A 17,987-nucleotide genomic window follows, 5' to 3' on the forward strand; every position below is an offset into this window, starting at 1 on the left:
CGCTCACCAGTCAAGCTGGCAGCAAATCACAAGCTACCACGTATTCCCGTGGTTGTCGATTAACCTTCACGTGAACTCGGAGGAATTATGCCATTTGGCTCCCAACAATGGGGGCCACGTATGCCGCCCGCCCCACTACGAGAAGTCAAGGTCAATCACAAAAGTTTCACCGAGCTGCCGATCAAGAACGCACCCATAGATTTGGCCCTCTCCGCCCCCCTCCGCCACCCGGTCCATGACGGCACCACCCCGGCGCCCCAAAACTACGCACGCCCTTTTTCGCAACCTTTATGCGATAACCTAATCTGCCGTTCGTGTTGTCCTCCGCGAACTACGGACGGACCGGATGCATCCTCGCATAGAAATACACGTAAGCGCCGACCTTATGAGTGGTTTTCCACGGAACACGTGCGCAAAAAAAGGAAAATAATATTAATAAAAAAAGTAATTTGGAGGGCCATAAAGGGCGGAGCTCGCTCGCCTTCGCGGGTCCTGGAACCCTTCGATCGGGGTATCTCTTTCCTGCTTCTCTCTGGAGGGAGGAAAGAATATAGTATTTTAATTTTCTTAGATCGGAATAAAAGGCAAACCCTAAATAAAAACCCTAGCTCGTTTGCTCTTTCCCAAACCCTCGCCCTTTCGCCGCATCTCCAGAAACCGCCGTCCTATCCGATCCCGCTGATTCAATTCCTAGCATTTTTTTTTTTGTGTGAGTAATTTCGCTTTTTAAGTTTTAAAGTTTTCTTGATCGATCCGGGATTCTTGGAGCGTTTTTAAAGGGTCTTTCTTGGATTTTTTTAAAGCAGGAGAATGGTGTCGGACGCGAGCAAGAAGAAGGCGGCGGCGAAGAAGGCCGCGGCGGCGGCAAAGAGGGGAGGGAAATCTCCGGCGACGTCGTCGTCCAAGGCCGCCGTCCAGGCGCAGAACGGTGGAGCTGACAAGGTTGCAGATGGTGTTGGATCCCTCCGGATATCCGATCGGACGTGCACCGGGGTCCTTGCCTCTCATCCCCTCTCAAGAGATATCCATGTAAGTTGTCGTTACTTTCTCGCAGATCTTTTTTTTTTAAAAAAAAATAATAAATTCTTTAGAAGTATCAAAATCGGAATGTTGGCTACCGAAGGATGAAAATTTAGGCGAATTTTGCAGTTCCAGAATTCTGATTTTCGTGCTTTAGTGAGGTCAGAGAATCGGTAATATTAGGTTTTGGATCTCTATCTCGAGTTGAGTTCCAAGTTTGAACGGCAAAATGCGATGATTCCTTTGTAGCTCTAAATCCGATGTCCTTGTGTTGAAATGGTGATTCTGTTTTATTATTGACACTGCTAGTACGAGGTTCCTATCATAGGTCATGTTGGTAAGAACGATGAAAAAATCTGCTAACTCTGTTTCATTGTTTACACTGATAGTATGAAGTTCCTATCATATGTGTTGTTGGTAAAGAACGATGAAAAATCTGCTAATTTATCGTACTTGGTTTACTACCTTAACTGAACAGCGTTGTAAGTTAAAAATGGCTTCTTGTTCTCTATTGGACGCTTTTTTTGTTTCTTTTTTCTTTACCAAGAAAAAAAACACTAACTTTGGATATCCTTTTAGTTGTTCGATCGTGATCATCTACGTCCAATTTGATTTGGACAAAATGCTAAAAAAAAACAGATTCAGTGAATGGAAATCATTCGTAGTAGGTAAGTTGATGCAGAAGCCCCTTGCTATTACAAATCAGGCCTCCTACTTATTTTATGTGGGGACCCTGTCTTGAATTTTGAAGCTTGTTTCGTTCTCTGATCTGGAGAATTATATTGGGACTGAACAATTATCTGGGAACTTATAAGTAGTGGGAAATATTTCTTTGTTTGTTACTATTGTGTTGCTATTTTTGCATACTATGAATTACTTCTGTTTATTCCTTACACAGGCTTAGGCATGTTGAGGTGAATGCTGTAAATCTTTTGCTTTTTATTTTTTCTTTTCACTCTAGGCTGTATTATGTGTTGTACAATTCTATTATAAATGGATGCTTGTTTGAATTATTACTTCTCAGAATCTCATATGCTCATTGCTGATTGTAGAAAAAAAAATGCTGGAGGAGTTTTTGCAATAGGAAAACTAGTGCATGGGTTTCTATTTATCGTAAGCATTGGTTTAAGCATTAGGGGCCATCTTCATTTTTTATTCTTTTGTTTTCATGTAGAATATGATATTTGTCTCTTTTAGAAAAAAAATGCTCATGGAGATTATTTTTCGTCTTACTTGCATAAAGCAGCAGCACTTATCAATTACATGTGAAATGTTTGGAGCTTTAGAAGCATCTGTACAATAGCTCACGTAACTCCTTAGCAAAAAACCTGAGGTGGACTCAAGATTCCTTACCTGTTAATGGATACCGTGAAAGAGTTGATCTTTAATTTAACTCCTTATCAACTACACCTAGCTCACCCAACAACTTTAATTTCTCTCTAATTAAATAGGCACTTATATTTGTTATTTTTTTGTGTGTGCTTTTTGCTGCTCAATATAAGGAAGTAGCTATGTAAAAATCAGTAACTGTTTTAATCATGTTCTAGGCGACCGACTGTTTAGTATTCATGTTGTGGTACTCTGTATTTTTATCTCTGCATTCTCGTAGTTGTACTTTTATGTGTGGTAAGTTTCATGGTTCACGATGAGTAATCTGTTACATACATCTCTTTGGATTTTTAATATTCTGATGTTTCTCTGCAAATTGTGCACATTTCAGATAGAGTCTCTATCATTAACATTTCATGGACATGACCTCATAGTCGATTCTGAACTGGAGCTTAATTACGGAAGGTCTGTCCATATATCATATCAACCTTTTCATACAAATAAATTGGACCACATGTTATTATGTTAATCTCGTGCTAAATGTTTGTTTCCTCCAGACGTTATGGTCTGCTTGGATTGAATGGCTGTGGGAAGTCTACTCTCCTTACATCAATAGGTTGTAGGGAGCTCCCAATTCCTGAACACATGGATATCTACCACCTCACCCGGGAGATTGAAGCTTCAGACATGTCTGCACTTCAGGCTGTCATTAACTGTGATGAAGAAAGGCTAAGGCTGGAGAAAGAAGCTGAAATCTTGGCAGCTCAGGTGTGGTTTTAAGACACATCTAAGCATTAGAATTAGAAGTATTTTTATTTTTGATGTTATTTGAAATAATTTTCTGATGTGAAAGCATTATCAGGATGATGGTGGTGGAGAAAGTTTGGAACGCATCTACGAGCGCTTAGACGCAATTGATGCCTCTACTGCCGAGAAGCGCGCTGCTGAAATTTTATATGGGCTTGGTTTCAATAAACAAATGCAAGCAAAGAAAACTCGAGACTTCTCGGGTGGGTGGCGTATGAGGATTGCGCTAGCACGAGCACTGTTTATGAACCCAACCATCCTTTTACTTGATGAGCCCACAAATCATCTTGGTAAAGTTTCTACTCCTTGGATCTAAATATCAGCAAATAGCATAATACTCTGTTTGTCATAAATAGCATTACCTTTAAGAATTTATCCATGTTATATGGAGTTTTGGGTGTAGAAATGCATAGTTGGGCAGGGAAAGTCGATCTGACTAATAAGGTAGCCAGCTCTCTACCCGAAAGAAGGATTGGATTAGGGTGCTTCAGAGGTCAGGTGGGTCTTTGGACAACAAGACTAGGTGGTAGCTAATGTGCTTGAGGGGCTGATGGCCAATGAATATTTTTGGGAACTATTAGGCAATCATGTCCTCTTTCGGTGAAAAGAGGAAAAACATTCAATGACAATAGTGGAAACCATGTTTTGTACAATGCTCCACTGCAAGATAAACTATGAGAATTGTTTATTAAACATAATAATGGGATCTAAGGTTTCTAAAGCTTATGTAATTGTCTAGGTTTGTTTTTTAATGTATGTCAACCACCCTGTCATAGCTAGATGGCACCTCTTTCCTGAAGGCTTACTCTTGGGAGAGCTCTACAGTTCAAATCCTGGCATATTGCTCAAAAAAATTGTCATGTATGGATGGTGCTCTGTGATGCGTAATTATATATGTTATTCATGTGAAAGTTAATTCATGATACTTGGGTTATGTTGAGTGTCTTAACTGTGTTAATTTATCTCAGATTACCAAGCCATTCGCCCTTACCTGGCCTAAACCCAACCCACCACGTAAGCTATACATACGTACAGTCAATCAAGCTAGTCCATGGGGCACCTCTAATTGGGTAGACATGCAGTTGGTCATCCTAGTCCTTGGGGTACATAGGCTGGTGGTGCTGAGCTGAGGTTATTCAAGCATTATCAATATCCCAGATGAGCTCAAGCGTACCTGTGGCATGTCATGGGCTTTTTAAATGAACCTATAATTTGTTTTGTGATACAGGAAATCTATTGAGCTCAGATTTCTTTCTTGTTTTGTCTTTGTGGCAGATCTTGAAGCATGTGTGTGGCTTGAAGAGATGCTAAAAAAGTTTGATCGTATCCTTGTCGTCATCTCACACTCTCAGGATTTTCTTAATGGTGTCTGTACCAACATCATCCACATGCAGAACAGGAAACTTAAGTTCTACACAGGCAACTATGACCAGTATGTCCAGACCCGAGCCGAGCTGGAAGAAAACCAGATGAAGCAGTACAGATGGGAGCAGGAGCAGATTGCTTCCATGAAAGAGTATATTGCTCGTTTCGGTCATGGTTCTGCTAAGCTGGCCCGCCAAGCCCAGAGCAAGGAGAAAACCCTTGCTAAGATGGAGCGTGGTGGGCTTACTGAGAAGGTTGTTAAGGACAAGGTACTGGTCTTCCGCTTCACGGATGTGGGTAAACTTCCTCCACCAGTACTGCAGTTTGTGGAAGTCACCTTTGGGTACACCCCTGACAACCTCATCTACAAGAACCTTGATTTTGGGGTGGACCTTGATTCGAGGATAGCATTAGTGGGACCTAATGGAGCAGGGAAGAGCACATTGCTCAAGCTGATGACTGGTGACCTTGGTCCACTGGATGGTATGGTAAGGCGTCACAATCATCTCAGGATTGCTCAGTTCCATCAGCATCTGGCAGAGAAGCTTGATTTGGAGATGCCAGCTCTCCAGTTCATGATGAAGGAATACCCTGGGAACGAGGAGGAGAGGATGAGGGCTGCGATAGGTAAGTTTGGATTGTCTGGAAAAGCCCAGGTGATGCCTATGAAGAACTTGTCAGATGGACAGAGGAGCCGGGTGATCTTTGCTTGGTTGGCCTGGAGGCTGCCCCACCTGCTGCTGCTAGATGAGCCAACAAACCATCTGGACATTGAAACTATTGATTCCTTGGCAGAAGCGCTGAATGAGTGGGATGGTGGATTAGTTTTGGTGAGTCATGACTTCAGGCTGATCAACCAGGTGGCTCAGGAGATCTGGGTGTGTGAAAATCAAACAGTGACTCGGTGGGAGGGCGACATCATGGACTTCAAAGAGCATCTGAGGAATAGGGCTGGGTTGCCTGAGTGAGTTCTGAAAGGAAGTAGAAACATCTCAAATTTATCATGGAGCTTATATTGTGAATCCTTAATATTTGTAATATTGGCAGTATTTATTACATCTGACTGCCTTCTGTTTTTCATTCAATGTTCCTGGGCAGCCTATTAAGGCCTGAAGAAGCCTCTGCTTGGAGCAGCGCGAGTAATTTGCTTTCTCCTTCTTTGAAGATGATTTACTCTTTAGCCTTAATATATAGTATAATGTTTTTTCTGAATTTCTTGCTTGCTAAATTCACCAAAATGCAATTAAAATACGAGCATTGCAAAATCTTCAAGTGAGCGTGTTTATTTGGGATGATGATACATGAAATCTAGGATTGAAAGTTTGTGACTGATTATGGAAAGAGAATTTACTTGCAGATAGAGGTGGTCTGAGGAACTGAATGCAGCTCAGGTTTGGATTGGTGTTATATCAATGAGGAAATCAGAACATGTATTCCTTGGTTAGCAGCCAGAGAACTGAGGTCATGCATCTCATTGTGATCAATGAAGAAAGTAAATGGCGAGGGTTATAAACGAATTATGATATGACCAGGGCCAAATGTGTTCATTTGGGGCTGGTTCGATGCGAAGGGGAAAATGTGCGGGAGAAAGGGAGTGAGTTAAATGGGGACAGATTGTGCTTTAATGTCTAAGTACGAGGTAATGTTTTGTCCTGACAAGTTGATGTTGCTTGCAAAACATAGGTAAAAAAAAATTCTAAGGGCATATTTGAATGATTGGATAAAAAATTTTATAGAGTTTATAGATTGAACCAATACAAATAGCAAAATCATAAAATTATATGTTGGACTAAGTCTATATTCTAGATTAGACTATCTATGTTCATAAATATTTAGAAATAGTTTTGGACCAGTCCAAATTTTATGGCAAGAAAAAAAAATCCAAGCCAACCATCCAAACAGACATAAAAATGAGTAGATTTTGGGGATTTTTTTTTTTTTTTAAGAATGATCTTTGAAATTCTACCAACCAGGTTGGAGGAATTTCCACTAGTTTTTTTTTCTTTGAAATTACTCCAGGCCTATTGAGAACCATGGAAATCAAAAATGCATCCAAACAGTCATTGTGCTTTTTTCCTCTGCCATCACCCTCAAAACGATGAATAACAAGTACGTCTTGGATGCTTTTCTGCTATCAAAATCATACAATTTACAAATTTCAACACAGTGGTTAATCAGTTGGCAGTTCTTCCCTAATGTTACTTGACGTTTTCTCTACAGAGTTTAGAATTGTACATTCATATTATGGTTCCAAGCATTACTACAGCAAGTTTCGACACTAAATTAACCAAACAGTAACTTTGCATGCCAACTCAAAACTTAGAACAAGCAATCAGGAGTTGATTATTGCAGCTTTTTTGCTTTTCTACAAGGGCCAAGACTGAGAGACAAGCCACATCCTTATACGACGTTTTCCAGATCATTTACATGTGCATGTGAGGAATCAGCCTTGCTCTTCAATACCTAAACAAAAACACCAATAATAGCTTTTGCATGAAGGTTGAACCACCACCTTATGCCTCCATATTCTGGCGCATGAGCTCTAGAAGGCTTCCAGCTTTCCTTTTGGCGCGACTGGTTCCGGTCCCAGCGAGCTCCTTCAGTGCCTCTTCTGCACCTGATTCCCTTGCAGCTCTCAGTTGCTGCGCATCACCAGTACATAGCGACCATAACACTGCAGCAGCATTCTCGCGGTTTCGAGGGGTTCCAGTTTTCATCACCTCTACCAAGACAGGAATGGGGTTTGACCGTGCAATTGCTAGCTTGCCATCTGGATGGCCTGCAAGTACTGCCGATATAGCGAGTGCCTCATCCACCATACCTCCACCGGGATCCACTAATAGCCTCATCAGGTGTTCCACAAGCCCAGCCCTCACAGCCTTCACCTTGTTACCCTGGTAGATACACAGATTAAAGATTGCAGTTGCCGCATCTTTCTTACCTCTTGGGCTACCTTGGCATAGCAGATCAACAAGTGCAGGTATTGCGCCAGCTGCCCCAATTGTCACCTTGTTTTCATCTACAACTGATAAACTGAAAAGGGTAGCTGCAGCATTTTCCCTTGCCTCCATGCTCCCATTTTGCAGCACACCTACTATCCTTGGTATTGCACAGGCATTCACAATATTGCCCTTGTTGCTCTCATTGATTGAGAGGTTGAGGAGCGCTGTAACTGCATGCTCCTGTATTCTAGGATCCGGAGACGATAGGAGTTCCACAAGGAATGGAATTGCACCTGCTTCAGCAATGCACACTCTATTGTTTGCATTCCTTTTTGCGAGCAACCGCAGTTCACCGGCAGCTGCCCTCTGCTCATCTTGATTCCCACTTTTTAATTTCTGCAATAGTGAGTTGATACCAGCACGGTCACAATCTGGGTGACATCCTGGCTTTTTCGCTTGGCAATTCCCTTGCTTCTTTGGCAGTTCAATGCCATTGGCATCACACCATTGTGCAATCAGGCTTCTCAAGACAAAATTAGGAGTAAGAGCAGTGTGAGACAAGTTTTGCTGTGTCTTGGGGCAAGTTCTGTGTCCAGCATCAAGCCATTTCTGGATGCAAGACCTCTCATAGGTCTGCAAAAAGCAGAAAGATACAAATAACTTATACAAGACTATTTAGAGAAAAAGGTTAAGTTCGTCTAAGATTACAATAATTATTACCTGCCCTGTGGAGACGATGACCGGGTCCTTCATCAGCTCAAGGGAAATTGGGCACCGAAAATCATCTGGGATAATAGGAGATCTGTGCTTCACAGAGCTTGTTTTATTTTTGAGAGTATCAGAAGAAGGATTTTCCACGACTACACAATTTTTAAGCTTCTTCAGCAAGGATGAAATTTCGTCCAAGCATTCCTCAGGTTCTCCGCCACTAGAAATTACCATTTCATGTAAAGCAACCGATTCCTTCTTCATGTCATTTATTGTGCTGAGTTGCAACTTCCCTGAAATTCTTCTAAGGATAATAGGGTCACAGTGCTTTTCACTGAGTGCCCATTTTAAGTCCTGGAGAAGTTGTAAATCAGGCGAGTCAATTTTTCCTCTTGCTCTTCGAAACTGGGCATGCACAAGTTCAATCTGGAAAATTTTGAAAAGTCAGTATTCAGCCATAATTCTTGATCAGATTACCATACTCATACCATATGAATGTAGCTGAAAAGTATACCAGCAGAAGAAATGGGGGACACATGCATGGATGATGGATGTGGACAAGCCAAAGAAAGGAATATGGCATATTGGATGTTTTGGTATTCAAGGAAACCACATATCTGTGCATATAACTTTCACATGATCACATTGGCTTGCTTGGGTGGGTGGGGGATGGATGGGGATGTTGTATTGTGTCTTACCAATCTTTTCTTGTTGCCAGTTGTTCTTTTAGACTCAATGGCTTGCCACTCTATCAGGCTGTATCAGCCCTCTTCACCAAAATGAATCAAAACAGTCAAAAGAGAAGAGAAAGCTTTATTTATTTATTTTTTGGGTTGATTGCTCAACTCCAAACCCAAATTGTACCACCACAAAAGGAAATGAAAAGGCGCTAATTGGATGTGCAAAGTTCTTGTCCTTCCCCAATTACAACAGGACAAGATTTACTGTGGCTGTGCATATTCATACTCTGCTGCTAGTGCAGGTACAGTAATTATTATTCATGCCATCAGCTACGTGATAGAAGAAATTGACTTTCAAAACATTACATATAATATGCATGTAGTAACTATATAATTTTTTTCTCCATCCAACTTAACCAGGCAACAGGAAACAAGAAGGGGGGGACATGTCATGGCAGTGAGGAATCAGCTTTTTTTCCCCTCTTTTTTTGAGGAAAGAGGAGGCAGCGATACAAAATGCACGTGATTAAAAAATCTAGAAACCTTTTCATAAGAGTATTGATGCTCCAGATATGTATGGTTTGTGCCCATGAATTCACTTAAAATAGATGTGCATAGCACAGTCATTTGGAATGATAGTTGCTCCAATGGAAGCACATACAATGGAAAAACTGAAGGAATATGATTTCAAAGGATTTTTTACAGAAATAAGCATATAAATACCAATATGAACTAATTAAATTCATATTTAGGTTGCATGATCAAATTCTTGCAGGATACACCATAAACTTAAGTATAAGGCAAGTTCTAATGAAATATATATATTTTGATAGGATCACGCTTTTTTTTCTTTGATGTTACCTGCTCTTTAACTTCTTCAGATATATCGAGCTCGTCATAGGATACTTCACTTAGTGCCTTCTCAATATGTTCGGTCACCTCTAGAAATTGATATACAAACTTTTCCCTTTGTAGAGCCTGGTGCAAAATAAATTATTGGTTTAGAGATATACAAACAAGGGAAATGAATGTAAAGTTGACTAACTGTTCATGACATGGTTGTTCTTTCAGGCTAGCAGAAACAGTAAGCCACCTCTTTTATCTCTCTTGTAATACTATGGCTGCTGTTCTTCTAAGCTCAGTTTAAGAAAAACAGGGTGCCTCCTTTTGCTATCGATGCCCAGCCCAATAAAGGCATTACCCTAAGGGTTAAGGGTCCATTCAACCATAACAAACTCTGTGTATTCCAAAGTTGCCCCAAATGCAGCAAAATTAGGTTGGCTAGCTGATAACTTTCTTAACCCAGCATGCACTGCAGATAGGATGTCAGAGTATTTGAAATTAAGCTAAATGCTGGCCTGATACAAGGATCAACTTGTATTTGCATGGATGTGTGATGCATCTTAAGTTTCAAGAACAATTAGATATGGACATGACATAGTTTTCCCAAGAAAATACAAATCGATAATCAATCAGTTCAAAGATAGATCACATGTCAAGATTTAGTAGTTCTAATCTATTTAATCAATTGCATATGTTTGAATCATCAACAAAAGTGCTTCTACCTTAAGCAATTACAGATTAATTTGCTCGTTAATGAAATATGGACTGCACATCATATTATTTGAAATCTATACGAAACTGAGGATAGAACATGCATTAAATGATTTGAAATCTCCATAACTGGAGGGGTCTCATTAATTGACAAGGTAATTATATGTTAGCTTTCTTGTTACAAGTAACATAGAGGCTGGAGGAAGTTAAAAAAGAATGCAGAAGATTGAGACAACAAAGTATATTGAACATAACTAAGGTTGGTCTTGATAGTATGGCAGTAATAACCAAGTTAATCAAAGTTGGATTGAAGAGCGTAGCTACCATATACTTGTCATATCTCGATTCTCCAACGGTCACTTACAGAGGCAAGAAATCAGTTATTTGCCTTTCTTTTTCTCTCCATAGCAATCACTGCAGCCCATGAATGACTCTGATTCCAGCATAGGCCACAGTTGTATGCAATCAATTCGGATGTGATTCATACCAGATTGAGGCGCCAACAAGCAATTTTCGGAGCACTTCAAAAATTCATTGGTGAAAAGTTTTCCACCAAAACTTAGTTTTCATTATCCTGGTTGTACAATATCAGAATGACATGATTTATTGGAATAAAGTCTATTCTTAACTAGAGCATGCAAATGAACAGTGATGTGCATGGTTACATAATGTTGCATGAATGTTAGCATGCCAGCAATTGAAAATAAAATTCTTCAAAATCTGGCTATCCTGGACATTAGGTTCTCCCTTCAAATTGATGTATATGGCCACATACATACATACACACACACACACACACACATGAACGCATGCATACATACATAGATACATACATGTACATATACATACATACGTACATGCATGCATATGTGTGTATATATATATTATGTATATGTGTGTAACTGTGTATACATATACATAAACACATACAGATGCAGATACGGATACAGATACATACATACTCCCAAAATTACGGGGTTTGGTGAAGAAATCACGTCTCTGAACTTAACCAAGCATCCTTTTTTATAAGATTCACCATCATCAATAATTTCCAATTTGGATAATTCAAGTCGGCTACACTCAATTATCATCTCTTCCCTACTAGAAAGCATAATTGAAGCAACCCCCTATCTCTAGGGTTCAAGATTCTAAAGGTGGCTCTTTTGAACCTCCAACATGAAAGAAAGAAGGAGTAGCACCGGAATTAAAAGCGATAGGGGTACCTGATAGAACTTGCTCCCATCATTGACGGAGACGAGGAGCTCCTTGGCTTCCACCAAGGCGTCGTGGAGCGAGGCGAGGGCTTGGGCCTGGAATTCTCTAACGGAACCGCCGCCGCCGTCCCTCAGCTCGTCGAAGAGCGGGCTGAGGAGCTTCACCCGCCTGGTGAGATCGCAGCAAAGCCTCCTCAACGGCCCCCGGCTCTCCGGCAGCCCCGCTATCTCCGCCACCGCCCTCGACACGGTTTCCACGACCGCGATCCCGCCGAGGCCGCCCCCGCTTTCCGGCTCCTCCTCGTCGGTCGTCGGCCCCATCGCGACGATCCTAATTGGAGATCGAATTCGATTTCTTTGCGAGAAAATGAATTGGTTTTGATGCCGGAGAATAATACAATAGACAGGACGAGAGAGAGCAGGTGGGGAAAGCGGAGACGCAACCCGCGGCGAGAACTTTTATAACAGCAAGACAAAATAATAATAATAATAATAATAAATTATATTTTTTAATATTTATATTTATTATATTTGTAATTAATAGTTTGTAAATTCTGTTAAATTAATAATGTTAATAAAATTACGTACATTATATAAAAAATTAAAATTATTTTTGAATGGCAATATATATATTCTTATGTAGTTATGTCATTGGTTTTTTATTTTTTGCTTAAGTTTATTTTAGTTATTTTTTATTTTTTCTAATATAGCACTTGAATCTTATTTAAGATCAATAATTTAACAAGTTATGAGCTACGGTATTAGATAAAAATAAATTTTTAAAAAATAAGTGTGATTTTTCAATTTATTGGATGTAAATATAATTTATTTCTAGTTTTAGATAATTTTTATAATTTATTCTAATAATGATAGTTATTATTGTTATTATTATTAATATTAAAAAATAAAAAAATTATGGTAGTTTTCGGACAAGCTGGAAGGCAGACATTTTCCATCAGCCACACCAACCGTTCGTACACGACACAATTGTCAAACAGAGCAGGTGGAATATAAAAAATTCGGCTTGCGTAGCCACCCATTTTTAAACAGCTTGATAGAGACCATGTCCAAGATTCTAATTTGCAACTTTAATTAAAATTAAAATATCAATAGAGTTTAGACATCCAATTAACTAAATATTTGTATTTATTGGAAATTTAGGAGCCTTTGGTTATTACCAATATTTTAAACTCACAATCCCTATCACCATTAGTTTAGTTGAGTTTGGTGGTAACGTGGCCTTGTACACTGAGATGTTGATGTTGACTGTGGATTTCTAATTATGGATGGCATGAAGAGCGCTGCATGATGATGCCTCAAAGTTATAATTATATTCCACCTAACATCTTAATGCATGTTTTCCTCATCTGTTAGGCAAGTTGTTTTGACAAAGTATTTTATAATATTTAATTGAGAAGGTCAATATTTATCCTCCTACTTTCGTAACTTATATTTTCTAAATATTTAATTGAGAAGGTTGGAAATAAACCTAGCTTCAAGCTAAACTCCGAATTACTTCGATGTCTTTGAGTAACCGTATCACAGTCTGCAAACTCCACTGCCAAATGATACTAAAAACCCAAATTATTTTAGCTTTCCATGTGTATTACTTTGATACTAAGTCTTTTTATTGACGAGAGCTACATAATGACTGTCTGTAAATTGTTTACAGCCTCTACACAGTATGTTGAATAGACTTAGGTTAGATGGAAAATTACTGGAGGAAATGGCTCCAATTATAGTAGTGGAGAAGCGATAAAAGCCCTAACCATCAAAGATTAGGTCTTGACCATACCATGTCGGGATGAATTAGACTTGCATGTGCGAGCGAATAATGAGCACATTTGAACTACCATGTAGGTCCTAATTACGGATACTAGAAATGAAACCTATAGAGGAAGCTTGGATGGATGCAATTTGCGCACGATGCGTGGAGATAATTTAATTTCAAACAACGTGTACATCCAGCATTCCTTATTTCAGACACAAAATTGATGAAGGTATTATCGATCTGGTGGTACGACACTCATTCGGCAAACAATGTCCATCATCATCAATCAAGCAAACTTACACATGCATTCGATCTTAATCATCCACATGCTACAATCATCATTCACATCTCAATTGCTTGCCTAACAATAAATACGGCATAGCAAATGCATCTCTGATTTCTGGTTAATAAGATCCAATCTGATCCTTGCTATTGCGACTCGATCAACAGACCTTTTTTTTTTTCCTTTAAGAAAAAGAGATGGAGAACCAATGGACATGCATGCATGGGACTTGTCCTCTTCCTCACAGCTCTGTAATTATCTTCTCCAGATCGCTCGGCCGGCAGGGTATAGCAAGGGCCCCCTCATGCTGGAACCCAAACTCCTCTTCTGCCAACTCCAACCACCTCAGAAACACTGGGTGTGAGAGGCAGCTCAACGACACCACAAATCTTTTTGGCTTCTCGTCAAAGACTGCCACCACTGCAAAGTGGCCTTCCTTCACATCCTCCGGCAGCACCCCAATTCTGTCAGCCTCTTCGAACTCGTCGGATAAATGACCCCATATTGAAGGAGCAGTCTTCATCTTTAAGAATGGAAGAAGACTCCTCTGCAGGACTTGAACTGCATGCTTGAGAACACTGCTTCTCTTGATGAACTTTGCCTTGGCCATGTTTTTCCTTGCTGTCAAAGGTTTGGCTCCTTTGGCTGCTTATATAGGGGATTAAGCGAAAGGAATGGGACTGCCTTCTTGTCTCGAGAGATACGCTTGTGCCGGCCTGTTTTCGATTAGCTCGAGAGAATAATATTGAGTGCAGCGTGATGTAGGTATATGGAGGCTTTCAGTTTGTCCTAATGGCCTGCCCCCCCGCCCCGAACATGGCTTTCAGCCTGTGGAAGGGAGCCCTCGGATGCTTGCATAACTTGCGCTTAGAGCCAAATATCTCTTAACTCAGATAATTTTTAGAACCATGCATCCACTTTTCAAAATATCAAGGGAAATGCTTTCGGGGTGCCGGTTGCATGGACACGAAAATTTCAACACGCTAAGAATGTTCCATTTGGCTCACAAATTTGGTCTCGATTCTGCGAGGCTCTAAGATTGGCCGATATTTGCTCCTCTGGTGTCGACAGCAGTATATTAATCCAGCTCTCTCTTTTGCTCTCCTTGTGCTGGTTGCAGGAACTGCATGATGCTGCTTCGTTAAGAGAAACATGAGATTATTTCTTAATAGAAGCTCCATAGAATTGGTGAAATGGAAGATCTTGTGATCATATAAAGACAAGGAATTCTTCCTGAACTTCTCTTAATGGCTACAATAGTTTTGTTTCTATCGTTCTTTTTGTAAAGACTCCATGTGAATCCTATTTCTCTAAATTCAATTCTCATAATAAAGTTCTGGGTGGCTCTTAGCCTCCCATACAATATAATAATAATAATAATAATAATAATAATAAACAATGTTTAATTTGGCAACATCCATAATTAACCAACCCATATGTTTGGCAACAACGCGAGTCACGCTTATCCTCTCATATCACATGGCTAGAGAATTGAGCATTGCTCAAATATCAACAGCATGCAGTTTTGTAGTCTTGTAGGTTATTAGGGCGAATTAGCCACTGTTTATGGGTCGACGAGTCCTTCACTGACCAAGTTCACGGAACCAATCTAGCAGCTTTTGATGGCACCCAACTTAATTTGCACCATTTGGAGGGACATAACATATCTTATCTTGCTTGAAGTGACCCACTGCAGACTAAATTGGATAGCTGACATGATATACACCCATTCTCAAACAACAAACCATCAACACCTATGTGAGTTTTTCATGCCTATGGTTATAGATGATTCGTGCCCTCGACGCACCTAACCAAATTAGAAATAGAAGGGAAAAAAAAAATTGAAAGGCCCGTCCCGATCGACTATTTTATCATGCAAACTCTCTTATCATTGAATTTCCAAAAAAAAAAAAAAAATCAATTACCCATAATTTCCAGTTAATGGAGGAATATCCATTCCATGGAGCATTCTATATTTTCAAAGGTTTTTCATGAACATGATTGTATTTATTAAGAATTTGTACATAAGTATCTAATTAAAGATAAATGATTTTTTTTTTTCACAACAGATTTGTTAGGGAAAACTATTTGTACTTGCCTATAAATCAATTCTGTATAACCTGTATGCCTACAGTGCACTTATATTTGCCAAGCAATACATCATTTGGAACAGATTCCAATAGTCTCTTCCACAAAATAACATTAAAAAGAGATCACTTTCACCAGAAAAAGAGTGATCATATTAGCAATGCGTTTAGTGGTGAATCATTGTCCACCTTGGCGCCTTCAGGGTCCTCCACAAGGCCAAGCCCATCATGCTCCAAACTCTATCCTGAGTTGTTCATTTGAGAGAGGGCATGCATGCAAGCTCCTCCAGCCATGCATCTTGCCTCCCTTTTCCCCTCCGCAAAATATTATAGCTGTCATTAATCAGACCCCTTCTTCTCCTCCCTTCCTTGCCTCCCCTTAGACCAGCAGCAGAGTTCCGTTGGGTCGTTCATCTGAGAGCCCGAGTCTCCAACCTTGAAGATATCCAGCTTTCAAGGACGACTCCCTAGTTGGAGCCGGGCGACACCTTGTCCTGCGGTACAAGATATCCCCGGGTCAAACCCAGTTTCCGGATTGGTGGCACCAAATGGGCAGTCCCCTGTGGGGCGGTGTCCCGGACGTCTCTTTGCCGCACATTTAAGCTCATTTCTTTCGCTCGATATCTTAAGAAACCAACGCTCGTTTTGGAACGTTTATTGCTTGTATCCGATGCGTGCGGGGATAAGCCAGTCTGATATCCATGGGGATAAGCTGCAAGAAGTATGCTCATAGTGTTTTCCAATTCCATATGTATAAATGGTGGTGATGGAGATGCCACGCCAATCCGAGGGCCCAGCGTACCTAACCTATGTTAGTGTTGAAGTTTCTCCATGTTGAATCCATCGGTTCCTCAAATCATGGAAGCCATCGTCATCTCCTCCCTGATCGACAACAACAGCCCTTATCCCATCACAACAAATAACCAACTCGGTTTCTCCTCCTTATCTAAACAGAGTTCTATAACTTATTTAAACTAGTGTATTGTGGACGAAACGGTGTAACGGGAAACATATCTCTCTCTCACTGAAACGTTTCGAAGTCTCATTTGTTCTTCTCTTTCGATTCTTTATATGGTATCAGAGCAAATGATTGACAAACATCCTGATGTCAATCACTGGGCAATCTCCTTCCGAATCCTCTGCTGAGAATGTCATCCCCGCTTATCCCACCTTTACAGCGATACCTCATATGCTCACAGTGAAGCTTACCCGTGACAACTTTCTCTTTTGGAAGGCTCAAATGGTTCCATACTTTCGAGGACAAAATGTGTTTGGTTTCCTCGATGGATCAATCAAAGCCCCATCCCCTTGGTTACTTCCGTCTTCAAATGATGACGCCGAGAGTTCTCGGATACCCAATCCTGCTTTTCATCAGTGGGTGAAATAGGATCAACTTATCCCGAGCACCCTCATGTCCTCTCTTTCAAAAGGTATTCTCGCCCAAATCATTGGCTATACCACTTCCCATGAGGTCTGGCAAGCTTTGGAGAGGAGCTTTGCCTCACATTCTCACGCACGAGTTGTGCAGTTGTGCACCCGGTTGGCAAGCTTGAAGAAAGGTAACCTCTCTATCACTGACTATTTTCGTAACCTGAAGAAGATCTTCGATGAACTTGCTTTAGCCGGACATTCGTTAAGCAGTGATGCTCTTCAAAGTTATTTACTCGTTGGTCTTGGATCTAACTATGATCCTTTTGTTACATCGGTTACCACTCGTTTTGATCCTCCATCTCTTGAGGAACTCTACTGTCATCTCCTCACTCATGAGTCACGCCTCACACACCAAAATCAGCCCTCCTCTTTTGCTGACATTGCTGAACCATCCGCAAATATTGCTTACTCTGTTCATTCCGTTTGCAAGTATATACATCGTCCCTTGAACTCTCATTGGCAAGCTATCAAATCGATCCTTCGGTACTTGAAGTCCTCCATCTCCTTTCGTCTCCTTATTTCACCGTCTTCCTCCCTTCAATTGCACGCCTTTACCGATGCTGATTGGGCTGGTGACAAGGATGATCGTCGCTCCATTAGTGCCATTGTATCTATCTTGGCACTAATATGATTTCCTGGAGTTGTAAGAAGCAAGCTACTATTGCTCGAAATTCTACTGAGACTGAGTATAAGGCTCTTGCGAATGGTTTTGCTGAGCTCCAATGGCTTGGCTACTTGCTATCTGAGTTGGGCTTCATCAAGCTACCGGTTCCTTGTCTCTGGTGCGATAATATTG

At 40.5% G+C, this 17,987-nt stretch overlaps 3 protein-coding genes across 6 annotated transcripts; 1 reads left to right on the forward strand and 2 right to left on the reverse strand.

Annotated features, from left to right (window-relative positions):
- The first annotated feature begins 471 nt into the window (after nucleotides 1-471).
- On the forward strand, nucleotides 472-5,733 carry LOC103707002 (ABC transporter F family member 1-like). 3 transcript variants are annotated; one of them, XM_039115338.1, is made up of 6 exons: nucleotides 472-709; nucleotides 807-1,029; nucleotides 2,741-2,814; nucleotides 2,907-3,117; nucleotides 3,203-3,446; nucleotides 4,432-5,733. In XM_039115338.1, exons 2-6 carry the CDS (start codon nucleotides 811-813, stop codon nucleotides 5,487-5,489), a joined length of 1,806 nt encoding a protein of 601 aa, XP_038971266.1. In that variant the 5' UTR covers nucleotides 472-709; nucleotides 807-810; the 3' UTR covers nucleotides 5,490-5,733. The 3 variants fall into 3 exon arrangements, with proteins under 3 accessions (XP_038971266.1, XP_008789541.1, XP_038971267.1); XM_008791319.3 differs by having other exon boundaries at nucleotides 3,212-3,446; nucleotides 4,432-5,489; XM_039115339.1 differs by having other exon boundaries at nucleotides 480-707; nucleotides 804-1,029.
- An 887-nt stretch (nucleotides 5,734-6,620) lies between these two features.
- Nucleotides 6,621-12,062, reverse strand: LOC103707003 (U-box domain-containing protein 12). Of its 2 annotated transcripts, XM_008791322.4 has the most exons (4): nucleotides 11,629-12,062; nucleotides 9,713-9,829; nucleotides 8,184-8,597; nucleotides 6,621-8,096 (listed from the first exon to the last, which is right to left on the reverse strand). In XM_008791322.4, exons 1-4 carry the CDS (start codon nucleotides 11,938-11,940, stop codon nucleotides 7,035-7,037), a joined length of 1,905 nt encoding a protein of 634 aa, XP_008789544.1. In that variant the 5' UTR covers nucleotides 11,941-12,062; the 3' UTR covers nucleotides 6,621-7,034. The 2 variants fall into 2 exon arrangements, with proteins under 2 accessions (XP_008789544.1, XP_038971265.1); XM_039115337.1 differs by lacking the exon at nucleotides 9,713-9,829 and having other exon boundaries at nucleotides 11,629-12,056.
- Nucleotides 12,063-13,648: 1,586 nt separating this feature from the next.
- Nucleotides 13,649-14,311, reverse strand: LOC103707004 (auxin-induced protein 6B-like). The gene has a single exon (XM_008791324.3). It carries the CDS (start codon nucleotides 14,281-14,283, stop codon nucleotides 13,915-13,917), a length of 369 nt encoding a protein of 122 aa, XP_008789546.1. The 5' UTR covers nucleotides 14,284-14,311; the 3' UTR covers nucleotides 13,649-13,914.
- Between the last annotated feature and the right edge of the window lie 3,676 nt (nucleotides 14,312-17,987).

Source organism: Phoenix dactylifera, chromosome 18 (genome assembly GCF_009389715.1).
Source record: "Phoenix dactylifera cultivar Barhee BC4 chromosome 18, palm_55x_up_171113_PBpolish2nd_filt_p, whole genome shotgun sequence".
NCBI lineage: Eukaryota > Viridiplantae > Streptophyta > Magnoliopsida > Arecales > Arecaceae > Phoenix > Phoenix dactylifera.

What these genes read in the sequence shown, in the direction of transcription:
- LOC103707003 (XM_008791322.4), bottom strand. Translation starts at nt 11,940, where the DNA reads ATGGGGCCGACGACCGACGAGGAGGAGCCGGAAAGCGGGGGCGGCCTC. An exon ending in ATGGGAGCAAGTTCTATCAG is followed by an intron (nt 9,830 to 11,628) that starts GTACCCCTATCG and finishes ATTTTGCACCAG; the next exon opens with GCTCTACAAAGGGAAAAGTT. An exon ending in CTGAAGAAGTTAAAGAGCAG is followed by an intron (nt 8,598 to 9,712) that starts GTAACATCAAAG and finishes AAAATTTTCCAG; the next exon opens with ATTGAACTTGTGCATGCCCA.
- LOC103707002 (XM_039115338.1), top strand. Translation starts at nt 811, where the DNA reads ATGGTGTCGGACGCGAGCAAGAAGAAGGCGGCGGCGAAGAAGGCCGCG. An exon ending in CCCTCTCAAGAGATATCCAT is followed by an intron (nt 1,030 to 2,740) that starts GTAAGTTGTCGT and finishes TGCACATTTCAG; the next exon opens with ATAGAGTCTCTATCATTAAC. An exon ending in CTGAAATCTTGGCAGCTCAG is followed by an intron (nt 3,118 to 3,202) that starts GTGTGGTTTTAA and finishes CTGATGTGAAAG; the next exon opens with CATTATCAGGATGATGGTGG.
- LOC103707004 (XM_008791324.3), bottom strand. Translation starts at nt 14,283, where the DNA reads ATGGCCAAGGCAAAGTTCATCAAGAGAAGCAGTGTTCTCAAGCATGCA.